Source organism: Cylas formicarius, unplaced genomic scaffold (genome assembly GCF_029955315.1).
Source record: "Cylas formicarius isolate icCylForm1 unplaced genomic scaffold, icCylForm1.1 PGA_scaffold_6__28_contigs__length_40554024, whole genome shotgun sequence".
Classification (NCBI taxonomy): domain Eukaryota; kingdom Metazoa; phylum Arthropoda; class Insecta; order Coleoptera; family Brentidae; genus Cylas; species Cylas formicarius.
In genome coordinates this window covers 6,903,083-6,920,397 of record NW_026844347.1, presented here as the reverse complement: position 1 = coordinate 6,920,397, position 17,315 = coordinate 6,903,083, and the positions used below count along the sequence as shown (strand labels likewise).

At 35.1% G+C, this 17,315-nt stretch overlaps 2 protein-coding genes across 2 annotated transcripts in view; one reads left to right on the top strand and one right to left on the bottom strand.

The window, feature by feature from the left end:
• LOC132702915 (kinesin heavy chain) overlaps window positions 1-2,165 on the bottom strand; it is a 30,460-nt gene extending 28,295 nt beyond the window's left edge. The window contains exons 1-2 of the mRNA XM_060671773.1: window positions 1,884-2,165; window positions 3-174 (exon numbers count right to left, since the gene is read on the bottom strand). Coding sequence (XP_060527756.1) covers window positions 3-174; window positions 1,884-2,030 — 319 coding nt within the window. The 5' untranslated portion in view covers window positions 2,031-2,165. The remainder of the gene's footprint in view (window positions 1-2; window positions 175-1,883) is intronic.
• A 958-nt stretch (window positions 2,166-3,123) lies between these two features.
• The window catches only part of LOC132703672 (S1 RNA-binding domain-containing protein 1), a 28,417-nt gene continuing 14,225 nt past the window's right edge, over window positions 3,124-17,315 (top strand). The window contains exons 1-4 of the mRNA XM_060673074.1: window positions 3,124-3,251; window positions 3,302-3,466; window positions 8,738-9,235; window positions 17,017-17,252. Coding sequence (XP_060529057.1) covers window positions 3,198-3,251; window positions 3,302-3,466; window positions 8,738-9,235; window positions 17,017-17,252 — 953 coding nt within the window. The 5' untranslated portion in view covers window positions 3,124-3,197. The remainder of the gene's footprint in view (window positions 3,252-3,301; window positions 3,467-8,737; window positions 9,236-17,016; window positions 17,253-17,315) is intronic.

Sequence of the window (17,315 nt, the reverse complement as noted above, 5' to 3'; positions counted from 1 at the left end):
ACCTATTACCCCTTCCATAGTATGCGTTTTACCGGAGGAAGTTTGACCATAAGCAAAAATGGTACCATTGTAACCAGCCAGCACGTCAGACACAATACTCTTAGCTGCTTCATTGTAGACCTTTTCTTGAGTTGCATTGGGCTTAAATACTTTGTCAAAAAGGTAAACTTTACCCTGCAAAAATGTTTCAGCAATAAGGAAGATTAACTCAATCCTCTACATGTTTGCTTAGGTAATCTTAGCAAAAAAGTCATATGACAAATTTAAAAAAAAAATCATTAGCTGAAGAACAGAACACATGCTCATGTGTGAGCAATTAGAGTTTTCCAGTGTCATTGCAGCCTCATATCAATGAAAAGTCCCGAATTTTGTACGTTGTTGCTTAGTGAAAAAGATTTTTCCTTCAGTTGAATTTTAAAAATTAAATTATAGTTAAATTAAATACATGCTTAATTTTTTTAATGCAAAATCCGCAAGACATGTATGGATAAAAAATAAAAAATTGGTTTGATTTTGTTAAAAATCTTATCAATGTCCTCAAAATCAATACAGAATTTTTCTTAAGTACTTGGTATTTTAGTCTTTTCTCAAAGCTAAATAACAATTTCTATAAAATTAAACTACCACCGCTACCACCATAACGCACCTCCTTAAGACATATAGGGCACTATGGCAAGTAATGTTGGAATATTTACAAATATTTAGCTTTCTATATATCTATATCTATATAGAAATACGAAGAAAAAATGGGGAAATACTAAGGAAATATGGGGAAAATTAGGAAATGTGTATTAATATATGGAAAATACAGTGAAAAAAATTTTTTTCAATTTATATTACTGATTAGCTAAATACATTTATTTTTAAAAGGTGTTATAAAAAAACGGAAAATAGAACTGTACAAATAAACGACGAAGCCTCCATCGGCAAAAAACTCTACTAGTCTTTACCAATTGAGATATAGAGACGTGAATATGTGTACCATAATTTCATTTTTTTTTTTTTATTTTTATGTTTTGTGAATGGTGTGGGTATTATCGTATTATTATTACGCCATATATAAGTTTTTCTGCAAATCATTCAGATATTATTGAGAAAAGAAAAACAACAGAATTTTAGATCAAACGTTTAAATATGTTATAGGTGAGTTTCTTCATACAAAAATATAGCAAAGGAAATAGGGAAATATTTAGGAAACATACATTTGGGTAATACGAGGAAATATAGGGAAATATCTAGATTTTAGTTGGTATTCTTAAAAGAAAGAATTAACTATTTGTATATCAGAAGCACCATGATGGATTTAAAATATAATATTTTCACCAATTTTTTTATACCTAAATAACTCAACTTTATTTACATAGTAATCTGCAATAAAATATATGGTGTTCCATTTGAAAGTACAAAGTACAATGTTGTCATAAGGGGAAAATTGTTTTTTTTTCTGAAGAACATTAAAATGGATCACTCAGTTCTACTTAAAAGTAATTAATAGAAATTAAATATTTTTGAGTGGGTGATTGGGTGAGACCATTTTAAAAGAATGCCGCAGGAATCAAGCAAAAGGTTTGTAACTCGCTTACAAAAAAATGGTAGCACAATTTACAAAAATAATAACAAATTCGAGGCATTATTGGCAATGACCCAATTAAAATTCCGTCGAGCAACACCTTTAATTGTTATTCGGAAGATTGTGAAAGAAACGAACGAAATAATGAAAGTAAACTACATAAAATAGCGCTCAAGGAGGAAGTTCGGTGGTGCGAGACCGCCTTCAACTCCCTGGCTTTGTGACGTAAACGGGAATTAATATATATGACATCCCACGGAATTTTACAGTACACTCAATAAGATGAAATCAGACGAGAATAGTACGCGCTCACCCCTATCGAAATACAATTATCTTCCCCTCCGGATGGAAATTTCACAACAAATTTCGATCCAGCTTTTTCTTCCGAATCGTTTAGGGGTCGAAATCTACACACTACTTTAATACTGTCTTCGGCTGGTATCTCTCGTTCAGCGGACATTTTTCCTAAATTAAAATAACTCACAGCACAGTAAATAAATAATTAAACTGTTAATTGTGTAAAACACAACATTTGTATCAACTTTTCTTCGTTCTTTTTTGAGATACTGACGCACTGACACTGACATTACCCCATTACCACCATAGAATGGAAAAGTCACAGATTAAATTAAAGTTGACATCTCCCACACGTTTTGGATGGAATATAGAAATTCCTAAAATCACAGTTCACATTTATCAAGTATTTGTTATCCGATTCATAATGAGCGTAAAAAGAAAACCTTTTGAGTTCGAACAGAAGGGAACCATTGCACATGATGGACGTTTGTTCCAGTCCGGTTCCAAAAAAGTTAGAAATCAGTTGGAATATGGCGTCGTTTGAAAAAAAATTGTTTAGTACATCTCTTAATTGAATTGTTAAAGGCGTAGTGTCTATAGTTTTGGGAATTAGTTCTTGTTTCGTGTGGGTGTCTATGGATTTATATGGGGTATTGCTTTGTTTCCGGATGTCTTATATTCACGCTGGTATCCAGACTAAATAGGATGAATCTGAATTGTGACTAATTATCTAGAAGTTTATTTCTCTCTAATAATATGTTAATAAAACTGGCGAATGATGGAACAGTCGAGACCCTTTCTTTGCCAATTTTTCTAAACTGGCCAAATTGCCTGTGCAGGGCCAAATTAACCAGTAAATTTAAAAAGGAAACCTCTTAAGTAATATATTCCTTCGTAAAAGATTCATTGTTGTTGCAGACAACTATTTTAATCATGGATGAAGGATCGCAAATTAAAGATCCCAATCCCCTTCTGTACTCATTCGGTAACGTTCGGTAAACTTTTTAACTCACTAACTCACTCGTTTATTAAAAACTCGCTGCGCTGCGCTCCGCTCGTGTCAAATAAACTCGTGACTCAAATGCTGTTTACCACACTTGTTGCATAATATAATATAATGAGCGAATGACCTCAATAATTTACTACTCAACAATTTATATAAATATTAAAAATATATATATATATATATATATATATATATATATATATATATATATATATATATATATATATATATATAAATATTATGGTCACAGAGTACATAGACGTTGTAATAGTCTGTGCCATGGCGCCAATTGTTTACAAATAGTCCAATCGATCAATTGGCGAAATGGATATGAATACAAATGTCCTCAAAAACTCTGGAAAAATACTGAAGCGCAAAGTTCGTCAATTTATCCAGTCAGATTGGTTTTGTTTAATTTTATTTTTTAGGCTAAACGATCAAAATGGTTGGGTGAAATTTCGTTAGTTTCCAGTGATGAAGATACAAGCAGGGATCACTTAACTAAGCAAGGGAAAAATCGAGGATGTGAGAATTTAGTTGAAATAATAACCAGCGATGAGGAAGATAATATCAAAAATGCAAAATTAGGCACAGTAAGTCAAATATCCTTAGTTTAGCAAAACTCGTCTTTCAATACTCTGAGACCAGAAGGAATCTGTTCGTTTGGTTGTATGGGCGGCCAAACGCCCTTAATAATAGTTGTTGTTTGGAAAAATAATTAACAGTAATTTTATATATTTTTTGCTAAAAGAACGAAAATTTTTATTCTAATAATGGCAGCTCTACTGGAAATGCCAGCTTTCCAAGGTTACCGTCCATTAGAAGTTTAATAGGAAACAAAATAGATATTGTTGTGAAACTTGATATTTCATACCGCAGAGGACCCAGATTTCTTGCGTAAAATAATTTGGGCTGATAAGTCCAAATTTACGGAAGAAGGTATTTTTAATAGATACAATCAACATCTCTGGACAACAGAAAATCCTCAAGCAATTAGAAATGAAATTTTCAGACCACTTTTTATGTAAATGTTTTTGTTTAATGATGACCAATCATGTTCGATATCACGTCTCACTCTCTTGATTCACAGGAGTATCGGAACATTTTGTGTACTGTGTTAGCAAATTTTCTAAATGATTCACCTCTAATTGTTAGAGATTGTTGGTACCAGCTAGATGGAGCCTCACCTCACTGCACTTATAAATTGATCAGCATCTTTATGCCACGTTTGAGGACTAGTGGATCAGGCGACTAGGGCCGTGGGATTGGCCCCATTTCAACTCCCATAAATAATGTTGACGAATTGTCAGAACTTTCGACTCATTAAATCCAGCTAAATTAGAGTGGCTACAAGGTCTATGTCTGCCACATATTAAACATTTGTATTAATTGTTACTTTCAATGAGGTGTTTGTTTTACACTTTTGTTACTAACAAATACACATCAAGCACCTTCAACTGTTTCACCTTACCACCGGACAAAACGTTTCTGCATGTCAGGTTGGAATAAAAGCCAGCCATGACCAACCTCCTATAATCTTCATAAGCGCGTCAAAAGGGACCTACAGAGAGTCGCACATGTATTAAGACATGAACGCGCGTCGATGTTCCGTACATTGATGTAGGTTGACTATTTTTATCTCTATGAGTGATTTAGTAACATTGGCATGCGTTTGCGTTAGAAAGAGAAAGGAAAATCAACTGAAAAAATAAAACGCTGTCTACGAAGGAAATGGGTTAAAGATTGGCTATTGAAATGAAATCAATATTTTCATATTAATTTACTTGAAGAGCTACAGTTACAACCTGACGATTGGCGCAACTATCTCCGCATGGATGAAGATAGTTATGTAACATTCCTTGAGTTGGTTACACTAATCATCAAAAAGCAGGACGGTACGGCCAATTGCGATATTTAGCTTCTGGAAGAAATTACGAGGATTTGAAATTTTCTATCATCATTTCTCCACAGTCATTGTGTAACATAATTCCACAGACATGCAGTGCTATTTATGAAGTGCTAAGGGATGATTATATAAAGGTACTACATTATCTATATTAACATAGTAAAATATAATCTTTTTTTCCCCCATTATTTTCTTGCCTGATATATTTGAATTTAATAAATAATTATTCTGCTCTTGACGTTGCTGCTGGTGATGACCTAAATTGTAGTTATGATGGCTAGTATAGTAAGCACAGGCAACGTCATGATTCTGGAAATTGTTCGGCTTCCATGAATCATCTGCTAATGAAATAATACTAGTATCTTTTGTAATGTTACCCATTCCAGCTTCAAACAGTAGGTCATTTATGAGTTTCTCAGGGTATAATCTGGTTTCTTTAAGAAGTACTTTCAATTTTGCTGCGATGTTTTTTCCAAAAATAGTGAAATGATCGTCCTTATTGGAACTGAAACGTAACCCTTCTCCTAGTAGAGCAAACACTTCGTCTGTTTGTTCCTCGGATTTGTTTTGCGTTTCTTTTTTTTTTTGTTTTTTAACTGCAGGCTGCAGTGCATTATTTCCTTCACTGGAAGGTGGGCGAGAATTTGATGAACTGTATTTTATTTGCTCGCACTTCATGACTGCTACATCGGCTAGATGTTGATGGACTTTGTATTGAACTAAGCTCACTGCCGTCACTTTCATATATATCACTTCTAGTTTCCTGTAAAAAGGTTGTTTATATTATTATACAGGGCGATTCCTTAGGTCAACTTAAAAAAAACATAGTCCGCATATCTATCATTTCCAAGATCCAGGGTATTACAATTTATATTGTTCATAAAACATGAACGCCACTGATTTTCGTATCATACTTAGTTTTATGAGAAAAAAAAACAAAATTTTATTATATAGAAAAAAAATTAAACATTGGGTAAAAATAATTTAAAAAATAATAATAACTTATTAAAGCTAGATACAATAATTCGGGAGATAGAAAACTTGTATTTTTAGTTGCTTAATTAAAAAAATTATTAAAATTTAATTAAGAAGTCAGTGACATACTTTTTGTCTTGTTAAAAATATTCTATCACACTTGTAAAGTTGATGGGCTAAAGAAACTTTTCCGATATTTTAATAATTTTAATATACTTTTTAATCAAACTTATAATGTGTATAAAGATTAGTAATGTCGTTAAAACATAAAAGATAGATTTAACCTTTCTTCCAATTCTAGGTAATCCTCAGTTTGTCTTATTGACCTGTGGCTCTCATTTTCACCGTTGTTTCCATTGTCTTTGATGTTACTGACAGACTGTCTAAGAGTTGATCTTTTACAAATAGAAGTAGGTCATAATACCATAAATGTGATACATATTTTTCTTCTGCTTCAGCACCTGATCTTCTCGACTCCATCTTTTTTTTTGTTTCTCTTCAGAAACTAGATCGAAGGCTGTTAATTTTGGTTCTAACCATTTCTTTAGTCGCCTTTTTCTCTACTTCTTGAAGTTTCACCATTAACACATTGTAGAATTCATTTTTCTTGTTTCTATCTATATATTCCTTGGATTTTATTTTTCATAAACAGGGATGGGATTTGTACAATTCAACTCTGTGAGAAAAACTGTTGTTAAACTTCTTGAATCTTAAATGTTCACAAAAAATACTTGAATAAAGAGAAAAAAAAATTATAGTCGCGACAGTGGCAAAAGTCTTTCAATATAGAAAAGTTTGTCTACACACAGGCATGCATGTACGCGCGTACAAGCCTGATCAGGTTTGAATTCAAGCAAGAACAGAAAACATGTGCATTGGTGTTTTCTTCAAAAATTTGTCTTCACACTGGCGAACATCACCGCACGTACATCGACGCGCGTTCATGTCTTAATACATGTGCGACTATCTGTAGGCGCCTTAAAAGACACAATAAAAATGTTTTTCATTTCTTAAAAAAAACGGTATAGAGACACGTATAATTTATTGGCCTAGTCAATGGAATTGAAAAACACGTAGATATTGGTATTAACGGGGGGCGCCCCTGCCGGCGTTCAAGCACTTAGGTCACCAGATGGGCCCGTTGTGTCCCTAGACCGCGCTAGAAGGCGTCCATTCCTATAGAAGGTCAGCAACTCCTTTAGCCCCATACCGTCGTGTGAGTTCGGATCGATCAGGGCCGTTCCGAAGATTCCAAATCTTGCCCATATCAAAGCAGGGCACTCGGTGAGCAGATGATACAGGGTCTCCTCCCCTTCCACGCACCACCTGCATTCCGGGTCATCTCCAATGCGTAGCAAGCAAAGATACCTCCTAAGCCTACAATGTCCTGTGTAGGCCCCTGTCAGTGCTCTACACTCCGTTGTGATCAGTCTAAGCAGTTCCCTGGTCCGAGGGAGGACGGCCCTATCCATCATAAGCCTCGCCTGCCTCATTCCCGAATCAACCGTCCAGCCCATCGCGGCCCGTTCTCTCACCCAAGCGGGGCTCTGGTCCCATAGGCCTGTGCGAGGAGCCCTCCCTGGCTAAGGTGTCCGCTGCCTCATTGCCCCGGATCCCGGTGTGACCCGGGCCTTAGACCAACGTGACATTCCTCGCCTCGGTCACTTTCCTCAGTACCCCTTTGCACTCCTTTATCAACAAGGAGCGCAAAGCGCCATAAGTGCAGCCCTACTATCAGAGCAGAAGAATACTCTCCTGCTTCCGTGGTTGAGCCGAAGCACCTCTCTGACTGCCATCAATATAGCGAAAATTTCCGCCTAAAACACCGTGCAGTACCGACCCAGAGGGACCGACAAGCTAGATCCTGTTGTCTTGCAGTACGCTCCAGCTCCGGCCAAATCTCCCATTCGGGACCGGCCGTGTACCAGACAAGTCCATCCCAGGAGCCAACTCTGCCCTCTCTTCACTCTTCCCTTGATGGGAAGAGAAAGGTCCATTTGTCATCTCGGGGATCATGACGTCACCCGCCATGCCCATGACACCGCGATCCCAGGGCCAGCCCTCTAAAATGTCGTACGGGCCCCGATTGAAGGTTCCCTCTCTCCAGAGACCGCAGCTCGCTAGCGCGACAGCCGTCCTGGCCGCCTGCCCGGCCACCATGTCACTGCCCCATGCGTGAGCATAGGCACCACCATAATTGCGTAGGTCCACTGCATGATCTTCAGTCCCAGGCCCCAAGTGCCCCCTACCGCTCTCCGGCACGCCCACAATGCCGAGCTGATCCTTGATCTTATAAGGTCAACTTGGAGTCCAACCATACTCCCAAGGGTACGGTTAAGGTTACGCTGCACCTTCCTTTTCCTGGTGAAGATGACCATCTCCACCTTGCCAGGATTGACAGCTAACTTGCTGTCCCGGCACCATTGTGAGAATCTTGCTAATGCCCCGTTCAGGAGGGCCTGCATCCTTCCCCTGTGTCATTATCACAAGGTCGTCTGCATATGCATATGCACGTAGGTATGCATTAAAAAAAAGACTTCATTATTACTATATTTCTTTCAAAAGTGCGTTTAAATATTTAGCTATCACCTATGCAAGTGTTACGCCAAAAATATCACAATTTATGCAAGAAATGTTAAAAAAAACATTTTTTTTTTCAAACAAGATGGCAGATAAGTATAGGTACAATTAGTGGAAATTGTTTTATCTCCTATTCGAAAATGCAATAAAACAACATCTATTTCTGGTAGAACCGGCAACATTGCAAGAGGGAAAATATTTTTAAATTGTACGTTAGTGGCAATTATGACTATGTACCAAGTTTCACAAGAATATTTTTTTTTTCCTAAAACTTTTAATGGACTGTCACCGGAGAAAAAATAAAAATCTAGAAAAATAAATCTGCATATTTTGTCTTCGCCAACCTCTTTAGTTTAAATTTATTGTTCTTTATTGTTTATTGTTATATATGTTCTACTTCTAGAAAAGAGCTCTTGGCCATGCCGACCCACCCTCAACACCACCAAAGAAATCCAAAATCACAGAATCTGGTAAAAATATAACCAAGCAGCAGAAGTGCTTGTCAAGGAAGAGAGTTGAGACATCGAAGCCATTGACTGCTAAAACATCAAAACGAGTTGTAGACGAAAACGTTGACGAAAGCAAGAAAATTAATCCGGTTTGGGAAGATTATGAAATTTTGACCGATCGGAACGATATATCTCCCCAAACGGCCAAGAATTTAATTAAACTGTTCGATGAGGGCGTCAGCATACCGTTTATTGCGAGATACAGGAAAAGCGTTACACAAAACATGTCGCCCGATGCGTTGAGGGAGGTTAAGAAATCATATGATGATATAAGTAATTTGAGGGACAAGATATCTGCGGCGGCAAAGACTATTCAACGAGCAGGAAAGTTCACTGACCAGATACGACAACAAATCAGTCGCGTGAAGAACTTTGAAGAGTTGGAGTTTATAGTGAGTTACATGTTTGCATTATTAATTTCATCTTTGTTGTTTAGAAGTTACGAAATAATGAACGCATGACTCCTTGAAAGATTTAGTAGTATTGCATGGGTAGTTTATTGACTATTTTACAATATCTTTTTTTTCAAAGAACCTTCCACAGGCTACTGTATTACTTTGTACAACACTTCTGGATTCCTCCGGCGTTGGTTGTTGATGAGTCAAATTTGTTTATAGATTTCCATAGACTCTTGGAGTTTTCGTTGGTAGAAAAATGTAAGAATTTTAGTTTTATTGAATAAAATTTTATGTCCGGTTTCGTGATTTTGTTCGGCAACAGCTGATGAGTTTATTTGTCTTAGTCGTAAGGCTCTTTCGTGTTCTTTAAACCTAGTTGATAGCATCTCAAATGGAATTTTATCTTTGGCGGACTGAAGATGTTGAGAGATTTTTGGCATCTGGTTTTACGTCATACTTCTTTAGAACTTTTGATATGTGATCAGTGATATTTTGAATGTAAGGAAGGACTACAGTGGCAACTGTAAGGTTGCTTTCGGCCTCATTGCTATTGGAAGATGCTCAAAAAAAATCGGTTATCAACTCTCTTGTTTACAGAGCCGTAAAATTATCTCAGCGCGAGTCACCCAACCCAGAATTAAAAACCTTACCTCTGTTCTTCTCTCTAATAATTTCCACATTAAAGATATTAAGCGTTCCATCAAAAAATACACTTCACCACAACCTTCCGATAGCAATGATGCCGAAAACAATCCTACACTTGCCACGGTGGTCCTTCCTTACATTCAAAATATTACTGACCACATATCAAAACTAATCAAAACCAGAGATGCCAGGAATTTACAACATTCCATGCATTGGACATTGGAGAAACCGGACGAAAAATATCATCTAGGCTCAAAGAACACAAAAGAGCCTTACGACTAAGACAAATAAATTCATCAGCTGTTGCCGAACACAATCAGGAAACCGGACATAAAATTTTATTCGATAAAACTAAAATTCTTGCATCAAATCAATTCTTCTACCAACGGAAAATCCAAGAGTCTAGTCTATAAACACCTTAACAATCTTAACCGCGACTCAGGTATCTACCTGTCACCAATCATTCAGGAATCAGCCATCAGAGACGGTGTTTATGCCCCTCATTTAGCTCCGTCCCACTCAAACAATATATAAGCAGGTACTGAGTAAAATGCGAGCTAGTTTCAGTTAAGCTCTGAAGAAGCCAACAGGATGATTGGCGAAACGTCAGCAACTTCGACTCAGCAAAAACCGACGAAAGAGGAATGCAAAAGTTTTGTAAAAAGTACTTTACAATATCATTGTTTGTAGCAAGTCATACAGAAAAAAGTAAGTAAATGAAAATTAATATTAACACATAATAATTACATAGCATATGAGTATAACATGATAAAAAATTGGCTATGTAGGAAAATAAATGTAGACACACAAATGAATAGAACATCACATTACTTAGTAATCCAAAAGAAAAAAATTGAATCATATGTGCAGTGCGTCTATTTTTGGATAGTTTTACGGGGTATCTCGCAGCGGACAGATCGTCAATAAATTTGGATGCGGCATTTATACGGCAGTATTTTCTCAAAATTTGCCTGGATCTCGTTAAATGTTTTGGATGAACGAGTTGAGTGTATGGAAATCGTTGTTTGGCAATAAAATCTGCACCATTTAGTGGGTTAATCTAGAGACATGCGCGGAAAATCATTACATTATGTACGCCTGCGGCGCATCAATTTTTACCGTAGTAGGGTCACTATATTGTCTAATAGCATTATGGGTTTTCCCAACACCGTGCTTCTTTTTCGAGAAACAACAGATGCCTGAAACGGAATTTTCGTAGCCCTTTTGATTTTTCATATTTGATATTTCTCAAAGCTTTGCATTTAAAAACCAGTCGCAATCTAGTCGCTATGCGACTTTGTATTTCAAAGAAACATCTTCGTAGCTTCTTGTCTTTGGAAGTCCCACTTTTTTATATTGTGCTCCTGCGGACCACTACTGATATTCGCAAAATAAATTGAATCGTATTGTGCTTGCACCCTGTATAAGGAATCTTTTAAATAAGTGCTCGCTAATCCCCAAAGCCATGTCAAATTTTGGTAAATATAATGCACATAACACAGTTTACCCGTTGTCTTGGAATGTATCGCAACAAGTGTTTGAAAAAGAAATATACAAGGATCCGTCATTATGTGTTTAAGAAACAATGACTTACAATGTTCATTAAAATTCGTATTTGTGATTATCTGTACTCCCTTTTATTACATTATAAATATTTTAATGGCATAATGAGAGTTACCCCATAAGATAGTAGCGTAACTTGTATGCTAATGAAATAAACCAAACTAAGTAGATTTTTATACTTCTAAATTCACCATTCTACCAGGTTGTCGCAAGAGAAATAGAGTATTTGAAATATTTTTTCTTAGCCCGCCATCTCAAAGCATCGTTGCTATAATAAATAAATAAACCTTCGTTAGCTTTAGATAAAGCGCCTTTTCACTTTTACTCAGCACACAGCACAATTTCAGTATTATATACAGACAAATATCATTTATGTATATAATAAAAAGTAGGGGTTCCAAGACGGAGTTCTTCATAAGTACTTCAACTCTGTGATTCGTTATTATGTTATTATTATTTTTATCTTTAAAAGTTAAGAAAATTCGGAGCTCTAAAAGAAAAAACAAAAGTTATCAAGCCAAGAAAAAATAACTTTTTTGAAAAAGCAAAATTTATATTCAACTGAATTATAAAAAATTTTCCATGGAGTTTTAGAAACTATTCAAAATTGGTTGATATTTTGAGCTTAGTTTAGATGCCCTGATATTCAACCCTTAGCTAGCTGATTTCCCAAAATACAAGGTGTTTATTAATTGAGGGCAAATAACTAAAGCCGTGGAGTAAAGGTAATGTCAATATATAATGTCCTAAATCATTTAATTTTTGAGCTACAAGATGTTCAAGTTTTAGGAAAAAAATACTTTTAAACGTTATTGCAGTGTTATGGATTTAAAAAAAATACTGATTTTGCTTTTTTAGCCCTTCGACAATTCGTTAGGATGTATGTGTAAGACAAGAAGCTACGAAGATGTTTCTTTGAAATACAAAGTCGCATAGCGACGAGATTGCGACTGGTTTTTAAATGCAAAGCTTTGAGAAATATCAAATATGAAAAATCAAAAGGGCTACGAAAATTCCGTTTCAGGCATCTGTTGTTTCTCGAAAAAGAAGCACGGTGTTGGGAAAACCCATAATGCTATTAGACAATATAGTGACCCTACTACGGTAAAAATTGATGCGCCGCAGGCGTACATAATGTAATGATTTTCCGCGCATGTCTCTAGATTAACCCACTAAATGGTGCAGATTTTATTGCTAAACAACGATTTCCATACACTCAACTCGTTCATCCAAAACATTTAACGAGATCCAGGCAAATTTTGAGAAAATACTGCCGTATAAATGCCGCATCCAAATTTATTGACGATCTGTCCGCTGCGAGATACCCCGTAAAACTATCCAAAAATAGACGCACTGCACATATGATTCAATTTTTTTCTTTTGGATTACTAAGTAATGTGATGTTCTATTCATTTGTGTGTCTACATTTATTTTCCTACATAGCCAATTTTTTATCATGTTATACTCATATGCTATGTAATTATTATGTGTTAATATTAATTTTCATTTACTTGCTTTTTTCTGTATGACTTGCTACAAACAATGATATTGTAAAGTACTTTTTACAAAACTTTTGCATTCCTCTTTCGTCGGTTTTTGCTGAGTCGAAGTTGCTGACGTTTCGCCAATCATCCTGTTAGCTTCTTCAGAGCTTAACTGAAACTAGTTCGCAGTTTACTCTGTACCTGCTTATATATTGTTTGAGTGGGACGGAGCTAAATGAGGGGCATAAACACCGTCTCTGATGGCTGATTCCTGAATGATTGGTGACAGGTAGATACCTGAGTCGCGGTTAAGATTGTTAAGGTGTTTATAGACTAGACTCTTGGATTTTCCGTTGGTAGAAGAATTGATTTGATTCGAATAAAATTTTATGTCCGGTTTCCTGATTGTGTTCGGCAACAGCTGATGAATTTATTTGTCTTAGTCGTAAGGCTCTTTTGTGTTCTTTGAGCCTAGATGATATTTTTCGTCCGGTTTCTCCAATGTCCAATGCATGGAATGTTGTAAATTCCTGGCATCTCAAATGGAATTTTATCTTTGACGGACCGAAGATGTTGAGAGATTTTTGGACAAGTGGTAAATCTGGTTTTGATTAGTTTTGATATGTGGTCAGTAATATTTTGAATGTAAGGAAGGACCACCGTGGCAAGTGTAGGATTGTTTTCGGCATCATTGCTATCGGAAGGTTGTGGTGAAGTGTATTTTTTGATGGAACGCTTAATATCTTTAATGTGGAAATTATTAGAGAGAAGAACAGAGGTATATATATATATATATATATATATATATATATATATATATATATATATATATATATATATATATATATATATATATATATATATATATTAATGGAAAGAGATCTATAATTTTCTTTTTTTTTATTCTGATCTCATTAATGAATTAAAAATTTTTGTAGAAAGTTGAATTCTCTATAAAATAGGTCAGATTGAAAATTTTCATCAGACAAGCAGTTTCCAAGAAATCAAGCCTTAAACATTAATTTTAATTAAGATTTTTTGATTTCACTTTTTCAGTTTGGAATTTTGTAGCTAACAAACAATTCAACATACAAAAAAAAACAATAATCATTTTTAAAGAAAATTTAATGCTCTACAAAACAGATCTCTTAGTATTTTTTTTATAAAGTTATTTTAAAAAAAGTTATTTACTATTGAACTTGAAGAAAAAATAAAATCCTTGTTACTTTCGAAAAATTGATAAAATCCAATTTTTCGAAAGTATACGTATACGCGCTTGGCAATGAAACTCATATCTCGGAAACGGCGTCAAAAAATAAACGTTTTAATTTTTTGTCTGTTCTCCGTTCTCTGTTCTCTGTCGACGTTCCATAAAAACGCGAATAACTTCCGACAGATTTGAGTGAGGTGAAGTTTTGCTCCTTTTAAACTTTCCATGAGAGATATAAGCCCATAGGAAATGACTGCAATCAGAAATTTTTGCGTTGAAATTGGGGACTGGGGGATCGGGAGGTATTTTTAAACAATTAAAACCGCGTGTGCATGAATCTAAAAAAAAATCATTGTATATCAAGAGATCCGCAAGATCCAATGCTATAAACTTTTATTCTTGACAATTTTTAAAAATTTACAGGGTGTGACAAAACTAAAAATGGGGTTTCTCCTTTGATGAAAATTTACCATAACTAAAAGAATGCGATTCAGAAGTCAATTTTGTTTTACACCAAAATATAGCTCGTGTAGCCAGCTAAGACTTTTGCATTTGAGGTTTTTATCTATTGTACAGGATGTTCGCGATATACCGTGCAATATTATAAAACGTAATAGGTGCCCTAAATTTACAGCTATCGACTTCAGATTAGCAGAGAAGCAGAAGTTCAGATCCACATTTAAACCTTAAAGTTGTTTTTAGTTATTTTGGTTTCCAGAAAAAAAATATTTTCTCCAAAACCATTATTCCGATCTTTAAAATTCTTTAACCAACAGACGCGGAAGATCTATAACTTTTATTTTAAGCATTCAGGGTTTTTCAGTTATGGACAAAAATTCAAAAGACCCAGAAAATTTTCCGTTTCCAGAGTAAATTAGCAGCCGTAAATCAAAATTCTAAAAATTGGTTTAAGAACTACTATAGGTCACATCGAGATCAACAATTTTTGTATGCACGGTTTTTGTCTATTACATCCTCTGTTCGAGATAATTGAAAAAATCCACACGGAAATCACCATTTCTCGCCTTCAATTTAGACGCGATGACGTCATTTACTGTTACGACGACTTCATAGTTTTAAAAAACAACTATTTTCTCTAAAACTATTTACTCTATTGAAAAAATTCATATACCGGGAAACGTAGGAAATCCAGGGCTATAACCTCCAATTCGAGCATTGTTTGAATTATATACAGGGTATGTCGTTTGTAGACAAAAAATCTAAAATATCCTAAAAATTTCCGTTTTTGCGGTTAAATTATTAGCGATTAATGAATAACTGTTAGAGATGGGATAATTTGATTTGAACAGTATCGTAAACTGTGTCGAAATAAAGATCCAGTGTTCGTCTATAACACAGGGTGCGTGACATATTTGAAAGAAATATTATTTTAAATCGCAATTACCAGTACAAAGTTCGACGAGATGTGAAAAACACTTTATACAGGGTTCGTGCACAATTAAATTACATCGATTTTGTGAAAGTTCCATAGTGGTCCGCAGGAGCACGATAGAAAAACATTATGCCCCTCAAAGTCCTGCAATTGGCTTCTTTTTAAAATAAGAATCTGATCTCCCAGCGACGATTTTTCGAAAGCAATCTTGTTTATTTCGTGTCTCATCCAGTTTTTTCCCCTCAATGGATCAAGCTGGTATTCAGCATCATCGAAAATTATTATATCATCAATAGAATAAGTAAAAATAATTTTAAGAATAACAATTATGGTGTTTTACGAATGGAAATTATTTCTTTTTTCTTATGTTTCTTATATTGTTAATATCGACTAATTCTTATCTATTTCTTTTCTTTTTGCTTTCCTTGATTTCTTGGAAATGACTTGTCTGATGAAAATTTTCTATCCGAGATTTTTAACAGAGAATTCCTGCAAAAATGTATTTAGATAAATACTTTGCTGCTTTGACACAATAATAAGGTCAGACCAAAAACAGGAAAAGAAAAATGATAGTCCTCCTCCCATTTATATTAACGTCTTAAACTTTCTCGATATATTTTTTGTTTCTTCATTCTGACTGATTTTGTCTATATGTTTTTTATAAAGCAAAATGCTATTTACAAATCTTCTGGATTCCTCCTGTGTCGAACTTGCTTCTCCAATCATCCGGTTGACTTGTTTTGAGCTTAACTAAAACTGCTTTGCATTCTAATCTGTACCTGCTTATATATTGTTTGAAGGGAAGTGGTGCTAATGGAGCGGCGTAACATGGACCTGACTCAGGTTTTTACAAACCAGTTTCAGTTAAGCACTGAAGAAGTCAACAGGACGGTTGGCGAAAAGTCGCCAGCGTTATTGATTTTCAATTATGTTGTTTACAGAGTCGTAAAAATATACCACCCTGAATCACTAAACCCAAAATTAAAACATCTAACATCTACTCTTCTCTCTAATAATTTCCACATTAGCGATATTAAGTGTTCCATCACAAAATACACTTCACCACAACCCTTAACACTGCACTTATTCTAGTTTTTAAGAAATATAATTTTAACACCATTTACCCAAATGTCTCATCTTCAATTCACCAAAGGACAAAATTTCGTTTGAAACACCAAAAGTTTATAGCACACATTAGAGAAACAATACTAATCCAACATCAGAGACAATGTTCATGTCTCTCCTTTAGCTCCGCCCCTCTCTATCTAAGCAGGTACAGAGTAAAATACAAACCTGTTTCAGTTATCTCTGAAGACGCCAACAGGATGATTGACGAAACGTTAGCAAGTTTGATTTATCGACAACCGACACAGGCGAAATCTAGAAGATTTGTAAATAAATAGTATTACAGTTGCCTATAAAAGTTTCTCTAAAAAAATAATAAAACAAAATAGTTCGTCTTTTTATTCCACTGTTTTAGTGTGCTCCATTTAAATCCGAATGTAGAGATACAAAAGCGAACAAAGCTAGAAAATTGGGTTTAGAAGGACTGGCTCATCAATTACTTAATAACTCCAATGCAGTCGACATTACTTCTTACGTAAACTGCGCCATAGATGGTTTAAAGTCAGTAGAAGAAATTGAAATGGGAGTTGTAGACATTATTTCTACGGACATTGTGTTGGATCCTGATGTCTTGAAGTTTATTAGGGAAATGTAAGTAGGTACCCAACTACGATGAGAATCAGATCTTTAAGGTATTTTTCAGTGGTTAAAATA